Source organism: Passer domesticus, chromosome 31, assembly GCF_036417665.1.
Source record: "Passer domesticus isolate bPasDom1 chromosome 31, bPasDom1.hap1, whole genome shotgun sequence".
NCBI lineage: Eukaryota > Metazoa > Chordata > Aves > Passeriformes > Passeridae > Passer > Passer domesticus.
In genome coordinates, this window is record NC_087504.1 from 2,080,947 (window position 1) to 2,107,366 (window position 26,420).

A 26,420-nucleotide genomic window follows, 5' to 3' on the forward strand; every position below is an offset into this window, starting at 1 on the left:
CATAACGCCGCTGCCGGTTTATTCCTGCAGCCTGGAGCTTCAGCTACAAAAAAACAAACAAAAACCCAAAGGATGAGGTGCAGACAGTTCCCAGGACAGCCAAAAAAACCAGCCCCAACCCTGGCAGCAGGGAGGGACCGGCCCCCAACCAGCCTCCAGCAGCTCCTCCGCTCCGTGGGGAAGGTGGGAAGGGGACTGGGAGAACAGGGGGGATGTTTTGGGATAATCCCAGCCCCAGTCTCTGCTTGTGGGCAGTCCTTGGGTTGCACAAGAGCTGGGAAAAGAACAGCCAGAGCAGTCCTGGCAGCCTTGCTGGTCCTGTTGTCCCCGGAGGGGTGACAAAGAGGGGCCTCAGGCGAAGATGGTTTCCTCCCGCCGCTTCTTGGTGAGGATGGTGCCCGGCTTGTGCTGGGCATCGGGGTGGTTTGCCAGCTCGGGGGGGCACGAGGACACAGGGCTCTCCAGGATGGCCTGTTTGAGGTCGTAGAACACCGTGGAGTCCTCCTTGGTGAGGAAGGTGATGGCCACACCGCTCTTCCCTGCTCGGCCTGTCCGCCCAATGCGGTGGATGTAATCTGGGGGGGGAAATGAAGGGCTCAGTGAGGGCAGTGCCAGGGCTGGGCACTCCCTGCAGCCCCCCCTGCACTCCCAGCACCAGGGACAGGCACCCCACAACCCCCTGGGTGTGGTAGCATCAGGGCTGGGCACCGCCTCCATCCCCAAGAACCAATGCCAGGACCCCCCCATCCCCCTGACACTGGCAGCACTGGGGGTGGGCACCCTCCAGACCCTCAGCACTGGGGCTGGGCATTTCTGCAACCCAAAAACCAGGGCTGGGCACCTCTGCAACTCCCTTGGTGAGGGCAGTACCAGGGCCAGGCACCCCCTGCACATCCAGTACCAAAGCTGGGCGATGTCACAGCCTCTTCAGCGTGCCAGCACCAGGGCTGAGCAACCCCCCAAAGCCCCTCCAGTGCAGGTAACACCAGGACCAAGCACCCCCAGCATGGGCAGCACACCCCCAGTGCCCCCCTCAGTGCCCCCCAGGCTCACCCTCGATGTTCTTGGCCATGTCGTAGTTGACCACCATGGAGACGTCGTGGATGTCGATGCCACGTCCGGCCACGTCTGTGGCCACCAGGATGTCCTTGGCCCCGGCCTTGAGGTTGGAGAGGGCGAACTCTCGCTGCTCCTGGCCCTTGCCACCGTGCAGGGTGCAGGCGTTGTACTGTGGGAACAGGGGGGTCAGTGGGGGGCACATCGGGGGGTCCCCGTGTGGGGATGAGGGGGACGGGGCTCAGGGTGACCCCCTGCCAGCCCAGCCTCACCCCCATCTTCTCCAGAGACTTGGCCAGCACGTCGCAGCCCTTCTTCTGGTTGACGAAGATGATGATGGGCGGGTCGAAGCCCTGCTCCAGGATGGCCAAGAGCTTCTTCCTGCGGGGCAGAAAGAGGAGGAGACAGTCGGGCAAAGAGATGCTGAAGCACCCCGCAGAGTCCCCCGCACCCTCCACGCCCCAGACCACCCCCAAATAAATGCTCCCCACCTTTTCTCGGACTCGGACATGAGGAAAACCTTCTGCTCCACCCTCTCGTGGGGCTTGCCGGCGGAGCCGATGTAGACCACGGCCGGGCGCCGCAGGTAACTGCGGGCCAGGCGCTCCACGGCCGGGGGCATGGTGGCTGTGAACATGACAGTCTGCAAGGCAACGGGGCAGGGACAGCCTGTCAGGTGGCAGTGTCCCCTCAGGAAGAAGGAATGACCCTGGTGGGGCAGGGAACATCACCCCCAAGGAGCAGGAACATCCTCAGTGAGGGGGGAACGACCCCAGTGGGGCAGGAATGTCCCACCCATGGAGCAGGAACATCCCCCACTGAAGCAGGAATGATCCCAGAGGGGCAGGAATGTCCCCCATGGAGCAGGAACATCCCTCGATAAAGTAGGAACAACCCCAGAGGGGCAGGAACATCTGCCATGGAGCAGAAGCAACCTCCAATGAGGTAGGAATGACCCTAGAAGGGTAGGAATGTTCCCCCATGGAGCAGTGACATCTCCCTGTGGAGCAGAACCTTTCCCTGTGGGGCAGGAATGTCCCCCATGGAACAGAAATTCCCCCACAGGGCAAAAATATCCCCTTGTGGGGCAGCAATGACCCCTCACAGGGCAGGAACATCCACTGTGAGGCAGGAACGTTCCTCCACAGAGCAGAAACCTGACTCCCATTCCTTCAACCCTTCCCCAAAAGCCCAAATCATCCCTCCCCCACCATCCCAGGCACCCCCACCTGTCTGTACTTGTGCTTCCCAGACTCAAAGTTGGCCAACATCTTCTCGGGGTCCTCAGCCTCATCAGTGTCGGGTTTCTGGTTGGTGACAGGCATGTGCTCCAGGATCTTCTGCACGTCAGGCTCGAAGCCCATGTCGATCATGCGATCGGCCTCGTCCAGCACCACGTAGGTGCAGCGGCTCAGCACCAGGTACCGGTTCTCCAGCACGTCAATGAGCCGGCCCGGCGTGGCAATGACAATCTGGGGGGGCAGGGGGGGTTGGTGGGAGCAGCCCAAGGCTGAGCTGCCCCCCTGAGACCCCCTAAAATCCCCCCACTCACCTCGCAGCCCATGCGGAGGCGGAAGCCCTGGTCCTCGCGGGAGATGCCGCCGATCACGGCCACGGTGCGGATGCCCAGGGGTTTCCCAAATTTGATGGTTTCCTCCTCAATCTGCTGGGCCAGCTCACGGGTGGGGGCCAGGATGATGGCGTAGGGCCCCTGGTCTGACTCCTCGATGCTGCAGCATGGCAGGAGATGGTTGTGTCACGCATGGTGCCACATGTGTGACCTGAAGTGTCACCCCATCTCCTCCACCACGTCACCCTGTAACCTGCCTCAATCCCCTGACACTGTCACCCTTTCATCTCCAGTGCCACCCTGTCCCAACCCATCTGCAGTGTCACCCTATCACACCATCCTGTCACATCCACAGTGCCACCCTGTCCCAACCCATCTGCAGTGTCACACCATCCCCTCCACGTCACCTTTTCACCTCCACAGTGTCACCCTGTCACACCATCCTGCCACCTCCACAGTGCCGCTCTGTCCTGACCCCTCTGCAGTGTCACCGCATCCTCTTCACCATGTAACCCTGCCTCAATCCCTTGACAACAACACCCTGTCACACCATCCTGTCACCTCCACAGTGCCACCCAGTCCTGACCCATCTGCAGTGTCACCCTGTCACCCCATCCTGTCACTTCCACAGTGCCACTTTGCCCCGACCCCTCTGCTGTGTCACCTCATCCTCTCCACCATGTCACCCCATCCTGTCACCTCCACAGTGCCACCCTGCCCCAAACCCTGTGCAGTGTCACCCTGTCACCTCATCCTGTCACCTCCACAGTCCCGATCCCTCTGCAGTGTCACCCTGCCACTCCATCATGTCACCCTGTAACCCTGCCTCAACCCCTCTGCACTGCCACCCCATCTCCTCCACCATGTCACCTGTAACCCTGCCTCAATCCCCTGACAGTGTCACCCTGTCACACCATCCTGTTACCTCCACAGTGCCACCCTCTCCTGACCCCTCTCCAGTGTCACCATGCCACTCCAGCATGTTACCCTATAACCCTGCCTCAATCCCCTGACAACAACACCCTGTCACACCATTCTGTCCCCTCCACAGTCCCAACCCCTCTGCAGTGTCACCCTGCCACTCCACCATGTCACCCTGCCTCAACCCCCTCACTGTGTCACCCTGTCACACCATCCTGTCACCTCCACAGTCCCGATCCCTCTGCAGTGTCACCCTGCCACTCCACCATATCACCCTGTAACCCTGCCTCAACCCCTCTGCACTGCCACCCCATCTCCTCCACCATGTCACCTGTAACCCTGCCTCAATCCCCTGACAGTGTCACCCTGTCACCCCATTCTGTCCCCTCCACAGTCCTGACCCCTGACAGTGTCACCCTGCCACTCCACCCCGTCCCAGGGCAGCGTCCCCGCGGCGCACCGGTCGATTTTGGGCAGGGTGGTGATCCACACGAGCAGCGGGATCAGGAACGCCGCCGTCTTGCCGCTGCCGGTCTCGGCCACGCCGATGATGTCGCGGTTCTGCAGCCCGATGGGGATGGCCTGGCGCTGGATCGGGGTCGGCTCCTGCCGGGGGGAGCGGGTTGGGAGCAGAACTTGCCCTGTTCCCCCTCTCCAAATCCCTGCCAGCCCTTTTTCCCCCTCCCCAGCTCCCCCTCTCCGTGCCCACCTTGTAGCCACACTTGTCAATGACCTCCAGGATGTGGGGCGGCAGGGAGGAGTCCTTCCAGGAGCGGATGGGATTGGGGATCTTGCCCCCCTTGGTGGTGATGCTGTAATCCTCACGGAAGATGCGCCAGTCCCTGTCTGTCATCTCGTCCCAGCTTCTTCTGGGACCAGTGCCGGTCATCCCAGCGCTGCTTGGCCTCCTTCTTCCGCAGCTTCCGCAGCCGCGCCCTGCCGGACGGAGGGGAGGGATGGGGAGAGGGATGGGGAGAGGGAAAAGGGGATGGGGGGAAAGGGAGAGGGAAAGGGGATGGGGAGAGGGAAAAGGGAATGGGGGAAAGGGAGAGGGAAAGGGGAGGGGGAAAAGGGGATAGGGAAAGGTAGAGGGATGGGGAAAGAGGGATGGTAAAAGGGGGATGGGGAAAGGGGGATGAGGGAAAAGGGAATGGAGAAAAGGGAGAGGGATGTGGAGAGGGAAAAGGGAATGGGGGGAAAGGGACGGGGAAAAGGGAGAGGGACGGGGAAAAGGGAGAGGGATGGGGAAAAGGGGATAGGGAAAGGGGGATGAGGGAAAAAGGAATGGGGGAAGGAAGAGAGAATGGGGAGAGGGATCGGGAAAGCAGGATTAGGAAAAGGGGATGAGGGAAAGGGGGATGAGGGAAAGGGAATGGGGGAAAGGGAGAGGGAAAGGGGAAAGAGGGATGGGGAAAAGGGGATGAGAGAAAAGGGAATGGGGGAAAGTGGGATGTGGAAAAGGGAAAGGGGAGAAGAATGGTGAAAGTGGGATGGGGAAAAGGGAATAGGGAAAAGAGAATAAAGGAAAAGGGAATGGGGGAAAGGGGGATAAGGGAAAAGAAAATGGAGAAAAGAAAATGGGGAAAAGGGGATAGGTAAAGGGAAATGAGGGCAAAGGGAATGGGGAAAAGGGAGAGCAGGATGGGGGAAAAGGGCATAGGTAAAAAGAAATGAGGGAAAAGGGAATGGGGAATAGGGAATGGGGAAAAGAGGAAGGCATGATGGGGAGAAAGAGAAAGGAAATGGGAGATGAGAGAAAAGGGAATGGGGAAAGTGGGATGGGGAAAGGAGAATAAAGGGAAAGGAAATGGGGAAATGGGAGAGGGAAAGAGGATGGGAGAAATGAGGATGAGGACAGGCGGATGAGAGTGGGGGATGAGAAAAGGGCAAGGAAAGGGATGATAAAAGGGAGTGAGGGAGGTGAGGAAGAGGAAGGATAAAGTGCATAGGGCTCACCCTGTGCCTCTAGAACCCTTCTTCCAATTTCCTGCAGGACCTGCTGCAGCCCAGCTCCACATCCCAACCAAGCTAAGCCAGCCACGACCCCACACACCCCTTAGCACCCTCCCAGCTTCCCCAAAACCTCACTCCTCCTGCTCCTTCTCCTCCAGCGTCCTCCTCTTCTCCATCAGGTCCCCGTAGAACCGCGACTGCTCCCGTTTCTGCTGCTTCAGGTCGATGCCGGCGATGAAGCCACGGCCCAGCAGCTGCACCTGGTGCCTCTCTTTGTACCTGGAGCAGGGTGGGAGCATCAGGAGCAGGCCTTGCACCCCGCAGGGACACCCCCAGCCCTAGGGGCACCCCAGCACTCACAGGGGGTTGTAGTCAATGGACGTGTCCTCCGACGCGTCCCACTCGAACACGAACTTGCGGTCGTTGAGGTGCCGCGTGCGCCGCCGCTTCTTCACCCCGCCCAGGTACCGCTCCTGCAGGAGCCCAGGCTCAGTGGGACCCCTCATCCTCCCCCTGGCCCCCCCGGGCCAGCCCCCAGCCCCACCTTGATGGCGTGGAGCTCTTTGCTTTTGTCCTTCTCCTCCCGGATCTTCTGCCTGCCCTCCTCGTCCTCGGTGCCGTTGGTCTCCCGCTCCATGCGCTCGCGGCGCTCCCGGCGCTCGCGCTCCTGGGGGTCTTCTGGGGAGCAGGGGAAGGGGCTCAGAGCCAGCACCCACCCCAGGGCTGGGTGGGGGGCTCCAGGGATGAATCCTTACCCAGCATCTTCCTGCCCATCTCCTGGAATTGTTTCCTTTTCTTCCTCTCCTCCTCCAGCAGCCGCTGCCGCTCCTCCACCTCCTGCTGCCGCCGCCGCAGGGCCTCGGCCTCCCGCTCCGCCTTGGACAGGAACTTGGGCTGGCATGGGAGAGAGGCAACGTCACACTGGGCCTGCCTGCCACCCTCTGTGCTGCTGGGGGTCCCCTCAGCCTTCTCTGCTCCTTTCTGGGGTCCCCCAGGCCTCCCCTCTTCCTCCTGTCCCTCTCTGGATCCCCCAGACCTCTCCACTCCCTGTCAGGGCTCTCTCTGCTCCCTCCCCGTGTCCCCCAGCCCTCCTTTCCCTCCCAGGGCCCCCTCTGTGCCTCTCACCCTTCCCTGTTCCCCCCCAAGGTCCTTCCGCTCCCTCCTGGGGGTCCACCAGGCCTTCCCTCTCCCTCCCCTGTCTCCACAGCCCCCCATGTGCCCTCCCAAGTCCCCCAGCCCTCCCTGCTCCATCCCATGATCCCTCCTGGTGTCCCCTGGCACACCCTGCATCCTTTCTGGGGTCCCTCTGCATCCCCAAGGTTCTCAGCCCTCCCTGTTCCCTCCTGGGGTCCCCACAAACATCCACACCCCCAGCAGAGGGAAGAGGCTCCGGTTCCTTCTCCTACCTTGGCTTCTGCCTCCTCTTCTGCCTTCTTCTTTGCCAGCAGCTCCTCCAAGGACAGCGGCTGTGCCTGCAAGTGAGGCCAGATGTCAGCACCACTCCTGGGGACCTGAATCCCCTGGAACCCCTTCCCAGGGACCTGGATTCCCCTGGAGCCACTCCCATCCAAGCCACATCCACCCCCTCTTCACCTTCTCCTTCTTCAGGGCATTTTCCTCCTCTTCCTCTGCTTTCCGTGCCTCCCGATCCTTGCGAGACTTGGAGTCCTTCCCCCTGCCCGGGGACAAACTTCCAAGGAAAACAGCACCAGGAATAAGCCACCAAGCACAGCCCTGGGGGATCCCCAACCTCCAGGGGGTTTAGGGGAGAGCAGGAACCCCTCAAAAAAGGGACAGGGCTCACCTGGACCGCTTGCGGTCCTTGTCCCGCCGGTGCCCATCCTTGTCCCGGTCCCGCTCCTTCTTGCTGCGGTCCCGGTCCCGCTCCTTGTGCCGCCGATCCCTGTGGGTCAGGGGGGTCACAGCCCCACGGTGGGGGGTCACAGCACGGCCCCACAGCCCTCACCCACCCTCTGTGGGGCCCTGCAGTGCTTTTGGTTCGCCAGTTTTGAGATTTCCTGGCCAGGGCAGCAGTGAGGGTGGTGGGCTCAGTGCTGCTCAATCCCCACTGCACTCAGTTCCTGCTGTGAGGAAGGGTTAGGAGGAAGGCAGAGCAGGCTCAAAACTTTAAAAGTGAGCCTCTTTATACCCTCTTTAAAATAAATAAACGCTGTTAATACATTTTTCTTTATACCCTCTTTAAAATAAATAAATGCTGTTAATACATTTTTCTTTATACCCTCTTTAAAATAAATAAACACTGTTAATAATTTTTTCTTTATACCCTCTTTAAAATAAATAAACACTGTTAATAAATTTTTCTTTATGTTCTCTTTAAAAGGGTATAAAGAAAAACTTATTAACGGTAACTAAAATAAAAAGTAGTAAGAATCAGAACAAAACCTCCACAACATTTCTCCTCCCACAACCTTTCCTTTCCCTTCAAAGCTCTTCCCAAACCGCCGGGAGCCCCGGAGCTGCCTCACCTCTCGGTGGATTTGGAGCGGGATCGGGACCGGGAGCGGCTCCGCCTCCGCTCCCGGGACCGGTGGCGCTTCCGCTCCTTGGCCGGGGGGGAGCCCTTGCGGTCCCGCTCCCGCTCCCGGTCCCGCTCCGGGGAGCGGGAACGCTTCCTCTCCTCCTTCACCGGGGACGCATCCCGATCCTTCTTGTCGGCCACTTCTCCGGCCATCTGTGGGGAGGGGGACACCGGGAGGGTCGCGGGGGGCACCGGGAGGGAACTTGGGGTGCACGGGGGGGGAGCCAGGAGGGAAAGAGAAGGGTTGTGAGATGCAGGGGGGGCACAGAGGGACCCCAAGAAGGAGCGGGGAGGTGCAAGAGACCACCAGGAGGAAATGGGGAGAGGCCAAAGGAGCCGGGGAGAGAAGAGGGAGATGCAGGAAAGAAGCAGGGAGAGGTGGGGAACCGCGGGATGAGCGAAAAGGGACCCTCGGGAGGGAGAGGGGACCCGGGGTGAGAGAAAAGAGACCCTCGGGAGGGAGAGGGGACCCGGGGTGAGAGAAAAGAGACCCTCGGGAGGGAGAGAGGACCCGGGGTGAGAGAAAACGGACCCCTAGGAGGGAGAGTGGAAGCCAGGAGAGGGAAAAGAGACCCTCAGGAGGGAGAGGGGAATGCGGGGAGAGCAAAAAGGGACCCTCAGGAAGGAGTGGAGACCCTCAGGAGAGAGAGGGAACCCAGGACGAGCGCAAAGGGACCCTTGAAAGGGACAGGGGACCCCGGGATGAGCGAAAAGGGACCTGTAGGAGGGAGAGAGGAACCCAGGGAGAGTGAAAAGGGACCCTCAGGAGGGGGGAGATCGTAAGGGGACCCCCAGGAGGGAGTGGGGAACCCGGGGAGAGCCCTGAGGGATCCTCAGGAGGGACGGGGACACCGGAGAGAGCGCAAAGGGACCCTCAGAAGGGAGAGGGGAATGTAGGGAGAGGGCAAAGGGACCCTCAGGAAGGGGGAGATCGTAAAGGGACCCTCAGGAGGGAGTGGAAATGCGAGGAGAGGGCAAAGGGACCCTCAGGAGGGAGCGGGGAGCCCGGGAGAGCCCTGAGGGACCCTCATGAGGGAGCGGGCAGGCCCGGGGGAGCCCCGAGAGGGCACAGAGGGACCCCAGGAAGGAGCGGGAAGCGCTGGAGGGCCCCGAGGAGAGAAGGCAGAGGGAAGGGAGGACCCCGAGAGGGCACAGGGAGCCCCGGGATGGGTGCGGGGAGCCCTGAGGGACCCCGGAAAGGCTCCGGGGGACGCGGCGCAACGGCGCTCCAGGCCCTGCCGCCGGTGCTCGGCACCGGGGCTCTGCCCGGCGCCGCGGCACCGGGGCTCTGCAGCCTGTGTGCCCCTCGCTGGCTGCCTGCAGTGCCCCCCCGCTCGCTCCCGCCGGTGCCCGCTCACCGCCGCAGCCCCGCGTTCAGCGCCGCCGCGCCGCCGCCATGTCTGCCGGGCCCGCGGGGCTCACCGGGACTACAGCTCCCGGCAGCCCTCGCGGCGCCGGACTACAACTCCCGGCGCCCCCTGCGAGTGACGCGGCACGGCCGCGCGCCGTGATCCTTCCGCCGCGCGGTAACTCCCCCCGCCCCACGGCAAAGAGTCCCCCCGGACGGTGTCCCCGTGTCCCTGAGCCCCACCACGGCCCGCAGGCACCTCCTGCTTACCCAAATGAGGCCCCTGAGGACGTGTGTTCACAGCCCAGAGCATCCCAAACCCTCCCGAGTCAGCGTCCCCCATGTCCCTGCACACCCCAAATCCCACGGGGACCCCCCCAGGTCCGCGGCCCCACAGCCCCGTGCACCCAAAATTCACCCAGAACCCCCAGATCGGCGTCCCTGAAGGAGCCCCACCCCCCATTCACAAGATTGGGGTGTCCCAGGCAGAGTCTGGGGGCAGAAGAGGTGGGGGGACCCTTTTGGCACCCCCCAAAAAACCCCAAACCAGGGGTGACAGCTGAGCCCCACATCAGTGTCACCACCAGCAGCGACACCGACACATCCCAAAACTCCCGACAGCCTCCAAACCCCAGGATCATCCCAAAAGCACAGGGCCAGGCAGGGCTGCACGTAGGTAGGTGTTATATTTCTGATAATAAATAAGCTTTTTAATAACACGGACATGGAACAGACACCCCCCTCCCCCAAAATACCGTCCATAAAACAGCCCCCCGCCCCACTCCCCAACCCACAGGGTCCCCCAGGGCCAAGCAGCAGATGAGGGATGGGGGGAAGGGGCAGGGAACAGGATGAGGCCATGGATGAGTCCCATGATGTGCACCCCAAACCCCACAGGGACCCCCGGGACGGCGGCCCCGTGTCCCCCAGACCCCACAGGGACCATCCCAGGTGACATCCCTGAGGGTCTGAGCACCCCAAACCCTCCAGGAACCCCTCTGGGTTGATGTCCCCAGGGTTCTGTGACCCCCAAGACCCCCAGAATTGATGTCCCCAGGGTCCTGTGTGCCCCAAACCCCACAGGGACCACCCCAGGTTGATGTCCCTGAGGGTCTGAGCACCCCAAACCCCACAGGGACCCTCTAGGGTTGATGTCCCCAGGGTTTTGTGACCCCAAACCCCTCCAGGGTTGATGTCCCTGACGGTCTGAGCACCCCAAACCCCACAGGAACCCCTCTGGGTTGATGTCCCCAGGGTTTTGTGACCCCAAAGCCCCCCGGGGTTGATGTCCCCAGGGTCCTGTGCACCCCAAACCCCCCAGGGACCCACAGGGTCGATGCCCTCAGGGTCTTGTGTGCCCCAAACCCCACAGGGACCCCCCTGGGTTGATCTCTCTGAGGGTCTGAGCACCCCAAACCCCCAGGGACCCCTCTGGGTTGATGTCCTTGAGGGTCTGAGCACCCCAAACCTCACAGGGACCCCCCAGGGTTGATGTCCCCAGGGTTTTGTGACCCCAAACCCCCCAGGGACCCCTCTGGGTTGATCTCTCTGAGGGTCTTGAGCACCCCAAACCCCCCAGGGACCCCACAGGGTCGATGTCCCCAGGGTCCTGTGCACCCCAAACCCCCCAGGGACCCCTCTGGGTTGATCTCTCTGAGGGTCTGAGCACCCCAAACCTCACAGGGACCCCCCAGGGTTGATGTCCCCAGGGTTTTGTGACCCCAAACCCCCCCAGGGTTGATGTCTCCGAGGGTCTGAGCACCCCAAACCCCACAGGGACCCCCTCAGGGTTGAGAACCGGGCGAATCCACCCCCAGACCCCCCTCCCACGGGGGGCAGCCCCCCAGGCTGTGGGGCTGGCAGGGCAGCAGTGCCAGGCAAGGGCATCCCCCCTTTACTGGGGGGGGGGACCCCAAAGCCCTGCCCAGCCCCTCACCCCATTCCGGGGGGGGGTCCCACAGGTGGGTGCGAGTCGGGGGCGGGTCGGGGGGGTCCATTCCCTTGTCCCCCCCCTCACATGACGGAGCAGCTTTTTGCCTTTTCCTTCTTGAAGGTGGAGGAGATGAGCTCGGAGCGGCTGGGGAGGTGCAGGAGCCGCTTGGAGAGGCCGCGGGGGGGGCTGCGGGGCGGCGCCGGGGGGGCCCTGCTCAGGCACAGCCCGGACACGCTCCGGAAGATGCTGTGCACGCTCTTCTCCGACGTGAACGCCGAGCACTCCAGGTAAGCCTCGGCTCCCAGCTGCCGGGCGGCCGCGCAGCCCTGCGGGAGCGGGGCGGCCACGGGTGAGCGCCGGGAGCACACCGGGACACCCCAAAATACACCGGGATATCCCGGGATACACCCCCAAACCCACCGGGATACCCCCAAACCCACCGGGACACCCCGGAATACACCCCCAAAAACACCGGGGCAGCGCCGGGTGAGCGCCGGGAACACCCCCAAACCCAAGGGGACACCCCCAAAAACGCCGGGACACCCCCAAAAACACGGGGGCAGCGCCGGGAGCACACCGGGACACCCCGGAATACACCCCCAAAAACACCGGGACATCCCCAAAAACACCGGGACACCCCCAAAAACACCGAGGCAGCGCCGGGTGAGCGCCGGGAACACCCCCAAACCCAAGGGGACACCCCCAAAAACACCGGGACACCCCGAAGTACACCCCCAAACCCACCAGGGCAGCGCCGGATGAGCTCCGGGAACACACCGGGACACCCCCAAAAACACCCCCAAAAACACCGGGACACCCCCAAAAACACCGTGAGCGCCGGGAAGACACCGGGACACCCCGGAATACACCCCCAAAAACACCGGGACACCCCGAAATATACCGGGATATCCCAAAATACACCCCCAAAAACACCAGGACACCTCCAAACACACCGGGACACCCCGGAATACACCCCCAAAAACACCGGACATCCCGAAATCCACCGGGACACCCCAAAACACACCCCCAAAAACACCGGGGAAGCACAGAGTGAGCGCCAGGAACCCACTGGGACGCCCCAAAATATAGCGGGACACCCCAAAATACACCCCCCAAAACACCGGGACACCCCCAAACCCACCGGGACACCCCGGAATACACCCCCACAAACACCAGGACACCCCCAAACACACTGGGACAGCACCGAGTGAGTGCCAGGAACACCCACAAACCCACTGGGACACCCTGAAATACACCCCCAAAAACACTGGGACACCCCGAAATCCACCAGGACACCCCCAAACCCATCAGGATATCCTAAACTGAGCCCTGTGCAAACACCAGGACAGCCCAAACTAAACCCCAAAGCCATCGGGACACCCCCAAACCCATCGGGATATCCTAAAGTGAGCCCTGTGCAAACACCAGGACAACCCAAACACACTGAGATATCCTAAACTGAACCCCAAACCCATCGGGACAGCCCAAAGTGAGCCCCACAAACACCAGAACCCCCCCAAACACTGGGACAGCCCAAACCACCGGGATACCCCAAAGTGAACCCCACAAACACTGGGACACCCCGAAATCCACCCCCACAAACACCAGGACAGCCCGAAGTCATTGGGATATCCCAAACCCATCAGGACACCCCCAAACTCACTGGTACACCCCAAATTGAGCCCCACAGGCCCATTGGAACAGCCCAAATGGAGCCCCACAAACACTGGGACACCCCAAACCCACCAGGACAGCCCAAACCCACTGAGATATCCTAAACTGACCCCCACAAACACCAGGACACCCCAAAGTGAGCCCTGTGCAAACACTGGGGCTCATCGCCACACCAGACCATTGGGATACCCCAAAAATCACAACCACTGGGACACCCCAAAAACACCGGGACATCCCAAAAATCACCCCCTGCATACACCAGAACACCCCAAAGTGAGCACTGTGCAAACACCAGGATCCCCCCAAAACCCACCCCCATACCAGACCACCGGGACACCCCAAAAATCACCCCCAAAACCACCAGGATCCCTCAAAACCATATCAGACTAACAGGACACCCCAAAAATCACACCCACAACCACAGGGACACCCCAAAAATCACTCCCTGCAAACACCAGGATCCGCCCCAAACCCACCCCCGTATCAGACCACAGGGACATCCCAAAAATCACCCCCAAAAACACTGGGACACCTCAAATACACCCCCAAAAGCACTGGAACACCCCAAACTGACTCCCCGAAACAGTGGGACCCCCGAAAAAAATCACTCCCTGCATACACCAGGACACCCCAAACCTGCTCCCCTGAAAACACCAGGATCCCCCCAAAATCCACCCCCATATCAAACCACAGGGACAACCCAAAAATCACCAGCACAACCATCAGGACACCCCAAATCCATCCCCAAAACCACCGGGACACCCCAAAAATCACCCCCTGCAAACACCAGGACACCCCAAACCCACTCCCCTGAAAACACCAAGACCGCCCAAAAAGCATATCAGACCACCAGGACACCCCAAAAATCACACCCCAAAAACACTGGGACACCCCAAAAATCACTCCCTGCAAACACCAGGATGCACCCCAAACCCACCCCCATATCAGACCACAGAGACACCCCAAAAATCACCAGCACAACCATCAGGACACCCCAAATCCATCCCCAAAACCACCGGGACACGCCAAAAATCACCCCCTGAAAACACCAGGACCCCCCAAAAACCATATCAGACCACCGGGACACCCCAAAAATCACCCCCACAACCACTGGGACACCCCAAAAATCACACCTACAACTACTGGGACACCCCAAATCCACCGGGACACCCCAAAAATCACCCCCTTCAAACACCAGAACACCCCAAACCTGCTCCCCTTCAAACACCAGGATCCCCCCCAAACCCACCCCCACATCAGACCACAGGGACACCCCAAAAATCACCCCAAACCACCGGGGACCCCCCCTAAACCCACACCACAACCACCAGGACATCCCAAACTGACCCCAAAAAACACCAGGACACCCCAAAAATCACCCCCAAAAACACCAGGACACCCCAAAGTGACCCCTGTGCAAACACCAGGATCCCCACCAAACTCACCCCCACACCAGACCACTGGGACACCCCAAAAAACACCCCCAAAAACACTGGGACACCCCAAACTGACTCCCCAAAACACTGGGACCTCCCAAAAATCACTCCCTGCAAACACCAGGACACCCCAAACTGAGCCCTGTGCAAACACCAGGATCCCCCAAAACCCACCCCCATATCAAACCACAGGGACACCCCAAAAATCACCAGCACAACCATCAGGACACCCCAAATCCATCCCCAAAACCACCGGGACACCCCAAAAATCACCCCCTTCAAACACCAGGATCCCCCAAAACCATATCAGACCACCAGAACACCCCAAAAATCACCCCCTACATACACCAGAACACCCCAAAGTCAGCCCTGTGCAAACACCAGGATCCCCCCAAAATCCACCCCCATATCAGACCACAGGGACACCCCAAAACCACTGGGACACCCCAAATCCATGCCCAAAACCACCAGGACACCCCAAAAATCACTCCCTGCAAACACAGAACACCCCAAACTGACCCCTGTGCAAACAGCAGGATCCCCCAAACCCACCCCCATATCAGACCACTGGGACACCCCAAAAATCACCCCCACAACCACCAGGACACCCCAAACTGACCCCCAAAAACACCGGGACATGCAAAAAAATCACTCCTTGCAAACACCAGGATCCGCCCCAAACCCACCCCACACCAGACCACTGGGACACCCCAAACCCACCCCCCACAACCACCGGGGCCCCCCCAAACCCAGCGGGCCCCCCCAGACCTGCTCGTAGGAGATGGGCGCCTGTTTCTGGTGCGAGAGCTCCAGCAGCGTGCTCAGGTCTGTCCTCAGGTCCGTCTTGCAGCCGATGAGCAGCACCCGCGTGTTGGGGCAATAATCCAGGATTTCTGTCTTCCACTGAGGGGTCAGGGCAGCGCTCAGGGACAGGGGGACCCCGAAAGCCTCTCCCTGTCACCCCACGGGGGTGGTGTGCCAGCCCTGAGCCCACAGAGATACACCCAGGACAGTGTTCCTATGTCCCTGAACCCCCCAGACCCCACAAAGATACCCCCTGACCCCCCCAAACCCCACAGAGATACTCCCAGGACAGTATCCTAACATCCCTGAGCCCCTCAGACCCCACAGAGATACCCCCAGGACAGTGTTCCTATGTCCCTGAACCCCCCAGACCCCACAAAGATACCCCCAGGAGCCCCTCAAACCCCACAGAGATACCCCCAGGACAGTGTCCCCACATCCCTGAGCCCCTCAGACCCCACAGAGATACCCCCAGGACCCCCCAAACCCCACAAGAGATACCCCCAGGACAGTGTCCCCACATCCCTGAACGCTGCAGACCCCACAGAGATACCCCAGGACAGAGTCCCTATGTCCCTGAGCCCCCCCAAACCCCTCAGAGACACCCCCAGGACAGACTCCCAACATCCCTGAGTCCCCCCAAACCCCTCAGAGATATTCCCAGGACAGTGTTCCTATGTCCCTGAACCCCCCAGACCCCACAAAGATACCCCCATAACCCCCCAGACCCCACAAAGATACCCCCAGGACCCCCCAAACCCCACAGAGATACCCCCAGGATACAGTCTCCATGTCCCTGAACACCCCAGACCTCACAGAGACACCCCCAGGAGCCCCCCAAACCCCACAGAGATACCCCCAAGACAGTGTCCTCACATCCCTGAGCCCCCCAGACCCCTCAGAGATACTCCCAGGAAACCCCAAACACCACAGAGACACCCCCAGGACAGTGTTCCTATGTCCCTAAACCCCCAAACCCCACAGAGATACCCCCAGGACAGTGTCCTCACATCCTGAACCCCCAAACCCCACAGAGACACCCCCAGGAGCACCCCAAACCCCTCAGAGATACCCCCAGAACACTGTCCCCGTGTCCCTGACCCCCACAGGGATACCCCCAGGACAGTGCCCCCATGTCCCTGAGCCCCCCAAACCCCACAGGGACCCCAATGCATGGGTGTCCCCGCTTCCTTGAGCCCCCCAAACCCCACAGAAATACCCCCAGGACACTGTCCCCACATCTCTGAGCCCCCCAAACCCCACAGGGACTCCCCTGTCTCAGTCTCCTTGTGTCCGTGAGGCCCCCAAACCCCACAGGGACCCCCCTGCATGGGTGTCCCCACATCTCTGAGCCCCACAAACCCCACAAGAACTCCTCAGGCCGGGGTCCCCGCACCCTTGAGCCCCTCAAACCCCACAGAGATACCCTCAGGACACTGTCCCCACATCTGTGAGCCCCCAAACCTCACAGAGATACCCCCAGGAGCCCCCCAAACTCCAGAGGGACTCCCCTGTATCAGTCTCCTTGTGCTTCTGAATTCCCCAAACCCCCCAGGGACCCCCCAGGCCAATGTCCCCACATCTCTGAGACCCCCAAACCCCACAAGAACTCCTCAGGCCAGTGTTCCCGCACCTTTGAACCCCCCAAACCCCAAAGAGACACCCCCAGGACACTGTCCCCACATCCGTGAGCCCCCAAACCTCACAGAGATACCCCCAGGAGCCCCCAGACCCTACAAGGACCCCCCTGTCTCAGTCTCCTTGTGTCCCTGAATCCCACAAACCCCACGAGGACTCCCCTGCATGGGTGTCCCCACATCCTTGAGCCCCCCAAACCCCACGGGGACTCCCCTGCAAGGGTGTCCCCACGTCCTTGAGCCCCCCAAACCCCACAGGGACTCCCCTGCAAGGGTGTCCCCACATCCTTGAGCCCCCCAAACCCCACGGGGACTCCCCTGCAAGGGTGTCCCCACGTCCTTGAGCCCCCCAAACCCCACAGGGACTCCCCTGCATGGGTGTCCCCACGTCCTTGAGCCCCCCAAACCCCACGGGGACTCCCCTGCAAGGGTGTCCCCACATCTCTGAGACCCCCAAACCCCACAGGGACCCCCCAGGACAGTGTCCCCACATATCTGAGACCCCCAAACCCCACAAGAACTCCTCAGGGCAGTGTCCCCACATCCTTGAGCCCCCCCAAACCCCACGGAGACTCCCCTGTCTCAGTCTCCTCGTGTCCCTGAGCCCCCCAAACCTCACAGGGACACCCCCCAGACTGGTGTCCCTGCATCCCCGAGCCCCCCAACCCCCCCTGGGGACACCATCCCGGGGTCTGAGCCCCCTCCCCACCTTCTTGGCCGCGCTGTCGAGGGTCTCGGGGCGGCTGACGTCGAAGCAGAGCAGGACGGCGTCCGAGTCGCTGTAGCACAGGGGCCGCACGTTGTCATAGTAGGGAGAGCCTGGGGGAAAGGGGGGGTCACCGCTCAGCCCCCCACCCCCGGGACACGGGAAAGGGGGTCTGGCAAAGGGACACAGCCCCCCGTCCTGCCCGGGGTGGGGGCACGGATTTAGAGAGACCCAAAAGGGACAGAGAGCCTAAAACAGACACAGAACCCCAAAAGGGACAGAGCACCCCATCCTGCCCGGGGTGGGGGCATGGATTTAGAGAGCCCCAAAAGGGACAGAGAGCCTAAAACAGACACAGAACCCCAAAAGGGACACAGCCCCCCAAAAGGGACACAGCCCTATTCCTGCTTGGAGTGGGGACACAGCTCTAGAGATCCCAAAAGGTGACAGAGCTCCTAAAACAGACACAGAACCCCAAAAGGAACACAGCCCCCTGTCCTGCCCGAGGTGGGGGCATGGATTTAGAGAGCCCCAAAAGGGACAGAGCTCCTAAAACAGACACAGAACCCCAAAAGGGACACAGCCCCCCAAAAGGGACACAGCCCCCCGTCCTGCCCGGGGTGGGGGCACAGATTTAGAGAGGCCCAAAAGGGACAGAGAGCCTAAAACAGACACAGAACCCTGAAAGGGACAGAGCACCCCAAAAGGGACACAGCCCTATTCCTGCTTGGAGTGGGGACACGGCTCTAGAGACCACAAAAGGTGACAGAGCTCCTAAAACAGACACAGAACCCCAAAAGGAACACAGCCCCCTGTCCTGCCCGAGGTGGGGGCATGGATTTAGAGACCCCCAAAAGGGACAGAGCTCCTAAAACAGAGACAGAACCCTAAAAGGAACACAGCCCCCCAAAAGGGACAGAGCCCCATTCCTGTCCGGGGTGGGGACACAACTCTAGAGACCCCAAAAGGGACACAGCCCCCCGTCCTGCCCGGGGTGGGGGCACGGATCTAGAGACACCAAAAAGGGACAGAGCCCCATTCCTGCCCAGGGTGGGGGCACAGATCTAGAGACCCCCAAAGGGGACACAGTCCCATTCCTGTCCTGAGTGGGAGCACGGCTCTAGAAACCCCCAAAAGGCACAGAGCCCCCCAAAACAGACATAGCCCCCTCCCCAAACAGACACAGCCCTATTCCTGCGCAGGGTGGGGACACAGCTCTAGAGACCCCAAAAGGGGACACAGCTCCCCAAAAGGGACAGAGCCCCCCAAAACAGACACAGCCCCATTCCTGTCCGGGGTGAGGGCACGGCTCTAGAGCCCCCCAAAAGGGACACAGCCCCCCATCCTGCCCGGGGTGGGGGCACGGATTTAGAGAGCCCCAAAAGGGACACAGCCTCTAAAACAGACACAGCCTTCCGTCCTGACTGGGGTGGGGACACGGCTCTAGAGAACCCAAAAGGGACAGAACCCCCCCAAAACAGACACAGCTCCCCTCCTGCTCAGGGTGGTGCCTCACAGCTCTAGAAAACCCCAAGAATGACACAGGCACAGCTCCAGAGCACCCCAAAACAGACACAGCCCCTAAAGCAGACACAGCCCCATTCCTGCCCAGGTGGGGACACAGCTCTAGAGACCCAAAAAGGGACACAGCCCCCCAAAAAGGGACACAGCCCCATTCCTGCCCGGGATGGGGACATGGCTTTAGAGACCCCAAAAGGGACAGAGCTCCTAAAACAGACACAGAACTCCAAAAGGGACAAAGCCCCCTGGCCTGACTGGAGTGGGGGCACAGATCTAGAGACCCCCAAAAGGGACAGAACCCCCCCTAAAACAGACACAGTCCCATTCCTGCTTGGGCTGGGGGCACAGCTTAGTGACCCCCAAAAGGGACAGAGCCCCATTCCTGCTTGGGGTAGGGACAAAGGTGTAGAGACCCCAAAAGACACAGACCCTCATTCAGCCTGGAGTGGGGACACAGCTCTAGAGACCCCAAAAGGGACAGAGCCCCCCCAAAACAGACACAGGCCCATTCCTGTCCTGAGTGGGGGCATGGCTCTAGAGATTCCCAAAAGGGACAGAGCTCCTAAAACAGACACAGAACCCCTCCTGCTCAGGGTGGTGCCTCACAGCTCTAGAGACCCCCAAAAGGGACAGAGCCCCTAAAGCAGACACAGCCCCATTCCTGCCTGGGGTGGGGACACAGCTCTAGAGATCCCCAAGAGGGACAGAACCCCCCAAAAGGGACATAGGTCCCAAAAAGGGACAGAGCCCCCCAAAACGGACACAGCTCCCCTCCTGCTCAGCATGTGGCTCACAGCTCTAGAGAAGCCCAAGAAGGACACAGGGGCACAGCTCCAGAGCCCCCCAAAAGGGACAGAGCTCCCCCAAAAGGGACAGAGCTCCCCCAAAAGGGACAGAGCTCCCCTCCTGCTCAGCATGTGGCTCACAGCTCTAGAGAAGCCCAAGAAGGACACAGGGCACAGCTCCAGAGCCCCCCAGAAGGGACAGAGGCCTCCCAAAATAGCCCCACAGCCCCATTCCTACCCACAGTGGGGACACAGCTCTAGAGATCCCCAAGAGGGACGGAGCCCCCCAAAAGGGACACAGCTCCCCAAAAGGCACAGAGCATCCCAAAACGGACACACAAACACACAGCTCTAGAGCCCCCAAAAAGGCACAGAGTCCCCAAAACGGACACAGCTCCCCTCCTGCTCAGCGTGGTGGCTCACAGCTCTAGAGAACCCCAAGAAGGACACAAGCGCACAGCTCCAGAGCCCCCAAAAGGGGCAGATCCCCCCAAAAGGGACACAGCCCCATTCCTGCCTGGGGTGGGGACACAGCTCTAGAGATCCCCAAGAGGGACAGAGCACCCCAAAAGGGACACACGAACACACAGCTCCAGAGCCCCCCAAAAGGCACAGAGTCCCCAAAACGAACACAGCTCCCCAGAAGGGACAGAATCCCCCAAAACGAACACAGCTCCCCAAAAGGGACACACAAACACACAGCTCCAGAGCCCCCCAAAAGGGACAGAGCCCCATTCCTACCCACAGTGTGGACACAGCTCTAGAGACCCCCGAAGGGACAGAGCCCCCCAAAACGGACACAGCCCCCAAAAGGGACAGAGCCTCTAAAACAGACACAGCCCCATTCCTGCCTGGGGTGGGAACACAGCTCTAGAGCCCCCCAAAAGGGACACAGCTCCCCAAAAGGGACAAAGCACCCCAAAAGGGACACACAAACACACAGCTCTAGAGTCCTCCAAAAGGCACAGAGTCCCCAAAACGGACACAGCTCCCAAAAAGGGACAGAGCCCCCCAAAACAGACACAACTCCCCTTCTTTCTCAGCATGTGGCTCACAGCTCTAGAGAACCCCCAAGAACGACACAGGGGCTCAGCTCCAGAGCCCCCCAAAAGCGACACAGCCCCGCTGGGGCCGGGGGGACTGGCAGAGCTCTGGAACCCCCCCAAAACGCCACCTCCGTCCCCGCAGCCCATCCGCGTCGCATCGCGCCTTCGCCAGGCAGCGGGAAATGGAGCCCGCGGTGTTTATGTAACAACCCCCCCACCCCCCGTTTTGGGGAGCCCCGGCAGCACCCAAGGGTGTCGGGGTACGGGGGGGGAGCCGGAGGAGGGGGTGCCACACGCTGCCACCCCCTCGGGGACACGGAGCCACCAGCACCGCGCCCGGGACTGCGGGGGGCGCGGGAAGGGGGTGCGGGAGGGGGTCAGGGGGGTGGGGGGGCTTTGGGGTGTCCCTCCCTTACCCCCCCCCCGGACCCCCAAAGGCCTCGGAGGGGTTTCGCAGCCCAGACGCTCCGTGCACGGAATAGCAAAGAGGCTGCGCCAGCGCATCGCCATGGCAACCGGGGACCGGCGGGGACCCCCCCCGCCCGGGGGGACACTGCAGCACCGGGCAGGGCTGCCCCGAGCCCCCCAACTCTGCGGGGTGCTCCGGGAAGGGCAACACCGGTGTGGGCCATCATCCGCCCCATTCACAGGCACCCCAGGGTGGGACCCCCCCAGCGGTGCGGGGACCCCCCCCCAAAAAAGGGGGTTCAGCCTCCCGTGACCCCCCCGGTGTGTCTGCACCGCCCACCGTGGGGTGGGTCCCTGGGGAGCAGCTGCGCCCCCACACCCACGGGTATGACCCTAAACCTGAACCCCCCCCCCCCAGCGCGGCCGCAGGGACCCCAAAACACCGCAGGGACCCTAAAAGACCCCCGGCACCCCAAAAGACCCCCGAGACCCCAACAGGGCCACCAAGCCCCCCCCAACCCCTGCGCTGCAGGTCCCCAAAACACCCTCGGGACGCCAAAACACCCCACTGCAGCGACCCCCCGATCACTGCAGCATCCCAACCACGACCCCCCAAAAACCCCAAACCGCCTCCCGGGGTACCCCACTCCCCCGGTACCGGGGCCCCCGCCAGCCCCCCAAACATGCACCGCGCGTCTCCCCCCGGTACCGGAGGTGTCCCAGAGGCTCAGTTCCACCCGCTGCTCCTCGCTGGCCAGACACGCCGTGTAGTTCTCAAACACGGTGGGCACGTACGTCTGCAACGGCACCGGCAGCGTCAGCGCCCGGTCCCGCTTTACCGGCGCCCGCTGCCGCTTCCCGGTACCGCTCCGAGCTCACCTCGGGGTAGCAATCCTTGGCCAGCACCTGCAGCATGGCCGTCTTGCCGCACTGCACGTCACCCACCAGCACCAGCTTGCACCGGGCCGGTGCGGCCGGTGCCGGCCTCCGCTCCCGCATGGCGGCGGCGCGCACGGGCCCCCCGTGCTCGCACCCACCCACCGCCCTGCGCCCCGCCGCCGCAGCGCCCTTTTATACCCCGCCGCCCGCAAGGCCCGCCCACGGCGGCGCCCGCCCGCCAATCATCGCTGGGAATCCCGAAGCGCCGGCCAATAGCGGAGAGGGAGAAGCGGCGGGACACGCCCCTTGTGGGGGTGCGGGCGCGCTCTCGCCCGCCAGGGGGCGCCCGTGCGGGTCAGGGCGGAAGTGCCGCGAGGCCCCGCCCCCCAGCGGCCGTTGCCAGGAGACGCAGGGACGCGGAGCGGGGCCGGTACCGGAACCGGTACCGGAACCGGTACCGGGGCAAAACGGCGGGAGGGAGACCCCCCAAAGGCGGTGGGAAAGGGGCGGTGGGTGCTGGGGGAGCGTGGGAGGGAAAGGGGGTGAGCTAGGAGGGCTCTGGAGGTGGGGATGGGCAGTGGGAAATGGGCCTTGGGGCCTGGGGGGGGAGGTGGGGACGGGTTTGGGGGGTCCCTGGAAGGGGACAGGGGGCGAGAAGGGCTTGGTGGGGTCTGGGGAGGGAGGTGGGGACGGGTCTGGGGGGTCCCTGGAAGGGGACAGGGGGCGAGAAGGGCTTGGTGGGGTCTGGGGAGGGAGGTGGGGACGGGTCTGGGGGGTCCCTGGAAGGGGACAGGGGGCGAGAAGGGCTTGGTGGGGTCTGGGGAGGGAGGTGGGGACGGGTCTGGGGGGTCCCTGGAAGGGGACAGGGGGCGAGAAGGGCTTGGTGGGGTCTGGGGAGGGAGGTGGGGACGGGTCTGGGGGTCCCTGGAAGGAGAGAAGGGGTGAAAGGGCCTGGGGGAGCCTGGGGAGGGAGGTGGGGACGGGTCTGGGGGGTCCCTGGAAGGGAGAGAAAAGCTTGGTGGGGTCTGGGGGTACCCCTAAGTGGAGGGGCAAGGAGCCTGGGGTAGCCTGAGGGAGGTGCGGGTGGGCAGAAGGTTGTGGGGTGCCCCATCGTGCGGGGGGCTGGGCAGGGGGAACAGGCCTTGGGGGGGCAGCAGAGGGGTCACCACGCACTCCCTGAGCCCTCCTGCCGTGCCCCCCGTGCAGCCATGGCGGGGTCCCGTCTCGCTGCCCCCACGGCGGCCGAGGCCGAGCTGCTGCTGCAGCAGAGACAAGCGCTGGCCGAGGAGGAGGCGGCCAAAGCCAAGAGGGCGCTGCTCACTCGCTTCCTGCAGGTCCAGAACCCCCTGATCCCCTCCAAACCGCACCTCACCTTTCCCCAGCCATATCCCCCCACCAGGGCTGGCTGCCTCTGTTCTGCTGCACCCCCAAGCCCATTCCTGCCCCTGTCCCACCTCGCACGGCCCCTCCACAGGAGAAGTTGTCCCGGGAGGAGCAGAGCAGCAGGTGGGGTCTGCACAGGGTGCTCACGCTGTGGCGCTCGGCCCAGCGCAAGGCCAAGGACCAGGAGCTGCGCCAGGACATCGAGCTCCTCAGCCAGACCTTCACTCGGGTCATGGACTGCAAGGACAGCGCCATTGAGGTGCCTGCGGGGCCGGCAGCGTGGAGCGGGCTGCCAGGGGACACGTGTGACACCCCCAAAAACTCCGCCAGGCGCTGGTGACGGAGCTGCAGGAGGCGGAGGAGCAGCAGAACCGAGCCCTGTGCAGCCACCTGGACCTCACAGACCATCTCCTGCACCTCCAGCGCTGCCGCCTGGCCTGCCTGGAGCAGGGCTTCAGCACCCGGGTGGGCGCCCTGAAGGCCGAGTTTGAGGCTGAGAGGTGTGGAACTTCATGGGGAGAAGGGGAACGGGGCAGCAGTGGCACTCGTGGGGTGTCCTGGGACGGAGCTGAGCCTCGTGGGGAGCCCTGCAGTGCCTTTGTCAGCGGGGAAATGTCTTGGCACTGCTTTGTGTCCCCACAGAAAGGCCATGCTGCAGCAGCAGGACTGGGAAAGCCGGGTCCTGCAGGACATGGCGCTGGCCATGGAGCAGGACCACGCCAGGAACGAGCAGGAGGCCTTGCTGAACTTCCAGAGCGCCCGGGACGACATCAAAAACAAGGCAAGGGGGGCACGGGGCGGGCACGGAGGGGCTGGCAGGGCTGGCAGGGGACGCCCAGGTGTGACCCGTGTGTCCCCAGTGCTGGCAGGATCAGCACTACAGCAAGCTGCAGCTGGTGGCCAGGCTGGAGGGGCTGTGGGAGCAGATCCAGACAGCACGGAGGAGCTACAGCCAGGCCACAGAGAAGAAGAAGGTGGAGTTTGAGGAGCTCAAGAGGAAGTGTGAGAGGACTTCCTGCGAGATTAACGCCCAGGCGAAGAAGCTGGAGAAGCTCCAGGTTTTGGCAGGGCGCTGGGTGGTCCTGGGAGTGGGGTCACCCTCGTTTCCCTCACTCATTTTTCCATGGAATCATGGAATTGTTGAGGTTGGGAAAGGCTCTGAGAGCCATGGAGCCCAACGTGGCACTGGCAAGGAGGTGACAACAGGCCAGGCTAAGCAGGGGCCCCCCAAGAGTTGGTGGAGCAGTGCCTGAGCCATGGAATCATGGAATTATTGAGGTTGGAAAAGCCTCCAAGACCATCAAGCCCAACCATTCTCTCAGCACTGCCAGGGCCACCACTAAGCCACGTCCCCAGGGGCCACATCCACGTGGTTTCTGAGCCCTTCGAGGGACTGTGCCTCCACCACCACCCTGAACAGCCCATCCCAAAGCTGGCCCATGGGCAGCCCTGGCAGACAGGAACCAGGAGCTGAGGAAGCTCCTCCAGCAGTACCTGGCAGGGGCTACAATCAACCAGAAGGTGCCCAAAGACCCCCACCCCCTCCTTGCCACCAAGAAAAAGCCTCACCCCCAGAAATGAGCCCAACATTGTGGGGGAGCCACGCTCAGGGACGCTGGGCACGGTGCAGCCCGAGAGCCTCTGGGGAGGGGTCAACCACCAGGACCCCTTTCCTGGCCCCACCAGCTCCAGCTGAGGCTCCCTGGCAGATCTCCTTCCCAAGGAGGAATTATCCCCAACCTGTTTCACCAGGCCATGGTTACCACCACGAGGAGCCAGATCGCGGCTCGGCTGCGGAAGAGCGAGGAGCAAACGCAGCGCATCCGGGACGACGGGGAGCACGCCCTCCAGAAACTCCTGAAGCTCCGGGCCCAGGTCACCCAGGCCGGGGCCACGGCTCGCAGCCACCTGGTCACGCTCACCTGCCAGAGCAGTGCCACCCTCAAGGCGCTGCAGCAGGTGGTGGAGAAGGTGAGTGGCCATGTCCCCGTGCCCTGTGTCCTGCTGTCCCTTCCCACCTGCCCATCCTGGTGTCTCCCCTCCCCAGGCTCAGCGCATCCTACGGCTGGCTGAGATGTGCCGCAGGCTGGAGACGGAGGAGGAGAAGGTTCTGCCTTTCTACCCCTCCTCGCTGGCCGAGTGGGAGCAGGAAAAAGCCCGTGATGTCCTGGAGGAGACGGCCAGCGAGCCCCTGGCACGGGTGAGGTGGCACTGCCACAGTCCTCAGGGAACGAGGATTCAGCCCTGGGGATCCCCCAGTTTGGGCAGGCTGGAGACCCCAGACTCTCCCCTGTGCCTCCCCCCAGGCCATGAAGGACTACGTGGGGCTGGAGAGGTTCTGGCAGAGGTTCAACAAGGCGAAGCTGGAGGAGATGGGGCTGGAGAAGGCACGGGCAGCCCTGGCAGACAGGAACCAGGAGCTGAGGAAGCTCCTCCAGCAGTACCTGGCAGGGGCTACAATCAACCAGAAGGTGCCTAAAGACCCCCACCCTCTCCTTGCCACCAAGAAAAAGCCTCACCCCCAGAAATGAGCCCAACATTGTGGGGGAGCCACGCTCAGGGACGCTGGGCATGGTGCAGCCCGAGAGCCTCTGGGGAGGGGTCAACCACCAGGACCCCTTTCCTGGCCCCACCAGCTCCAGCTGAGGCTCCCTGGCAGATCTGCCTGCTGTTTGGGGACTCAGGGATTGTCATTTCCTGGATATGCCTTAAAAGAGCAAAACTGCCTGAAAATGTGGTCTTGTTTCTGGGATTCATTGAGTCTGTAACCTCCTGCTCAGGTCTGACAGGACCCATCAAAGCCCTGGGGCAGGCAGGGAGG

The 26,420-nt window shown here is 62.2% G+C and overlaps 3 protein-coding genes across 4 annotated transcripts; 1 reads left to right on the forward strand and 2 right to left on the reverse strand.

Annotated features, from left to right (window-relative positions):
- Nucleotides 1–2: 2 nt before the first annotated feature.
- DDX23 (DEAD-box helicase 23) lies at nt 3–9,517 on the reverse strand. The gene is given in 18 exon segments (XM_064401064.1): nt 3–575; nt 1,054–1,228; nt 1,329–1,437; nt 1,548–1,699; nt 2,286–2,528; nt 2,609–2,786; nt 4,008–4,153; nt 4,257–4,406; nt 4,408–4,483; nt 5,636–5,779; nt 5,861–5,973; nt 6,045–6,178; nt 6,256–6,394; nt 6,907–6,972; nt 7,094–7,190; nt 7,305–7,403; nt 7,987–8,192; nt 9,398–9,517. Coding segments are annotated over 17 exon segments (2,451 nt in total). The 5' UTR covers nt 9,398–9,517; the 3' UTR covers nt 3–351.
- A 537-nt stretch (nt 9,518–10,054) lies between these two features.
- RND1 (Rho family GTPase 1) lies at nt 10,055–22,399 on the reverse strand. The gene is made up of 5 exons (XM_064401268.1): nt 22,217–22,399; nt 22,047–22,134; nt 17,581–17,690; nt 15,199–15,333; nt 10,055–11,646 (listed from the first exon to the last, which is right to left on the reverse strand). Exons 1-5 carry the CDS (start codon nt 22,334–22,336, stop codon nt 11,401–11,403), a joined length of 699 nt encoding a protein of 232 aa, XP_064257338.1. The 5' UTR covers nt 22,337–22,399; the 3' UTR covers nt 10,055–11,400.
- A 235-nt stretch (nt 22,400–22,634) lies between these two features.
- Nucleotides 22,635–26,342, forward strand: CCDC65 (coiled-coil domain containing 65). Of its 2 annotated transcripts, none has more exons than XM_064401261.1 (9): nt 22,635–22,711; nt 23,423–23,550; nt 23,691–23,858; nt 23,930–24,099; nt 24,242–24,380; nt 24,460–24,657; nt 25,352–25,570; nt 25,647–25,799; nt 25,906–26,342. In XM_064401261.1, exons 2-9 carry the CDS (start codon nt 23,425–23,427, stop codon nt 26,128–26,130), a joined length of 1,398 nt encoding a protein of 465 aa, XP_064257331.1. In that variant the 5' UTR covers nt 22,635–22,711; nt 23,423–23,424; the 3' UTR covers nt 26,131–26,342. The 2 variants fall into 2 exon arrangements, with proteins under 2 accessions (XP_064257331.1, XP_064257330.1); XM_064401260.1 differs by having other exon boundaries at nt 22,638–22,725.
- The last annotated feature ends 78 nt before the right edge of the window (nt 26,343–26,420 follow it).

Excerpts from the sequence above, each read along its gene's own strand:
- CCDC65 (XM_064401261.1), top strand. The coding sequence starts at position 23,425 with ATGGCGGGGTCCCGTCTCGCTGCCCCCACGGCGGCCGAGGCCGAGCTG. Across the intron at positions 24,100-24,241 it reads GCCGAGTTTGAGGCTGAGAG|AAAGGCCATGCTGCAGCAGC; the intron begins GTGTGGAACTTC and ends GTGTCCCCACAG. Across the intron at positions 25,800-25,905 it reads CCAGCGAGCCCCTGGCACGG|GCCATGAAGGACTACGTGGG; the intron begins GTGAGGTGGCAC and ends GCCTCCCCCCAG.
- RND1 (XM_064401268.1), bottom strand. The coding sequence starts at position 22,336 with ATGCGGGAGCGGAGGCCGGCACCGGCCGCACCGGCCCGGTGCAAGCTG. Across the intron at positions 17,691-22,046 it reads GAGCCTCTGGGACACCTCCG|GCTCTCCCTACTATGACAAC; the intron begins GTACCGGGGGGA and ends CCTTTCCCCCAG. Across the intron at positions 15,334-17,580 it reads TCGACAGCGCGGCCAAGAAG|TGGAAGACAGAAATCCTGGA; the intron begins GTGGGGAGGGGG and ends CTGACCCCTCAG.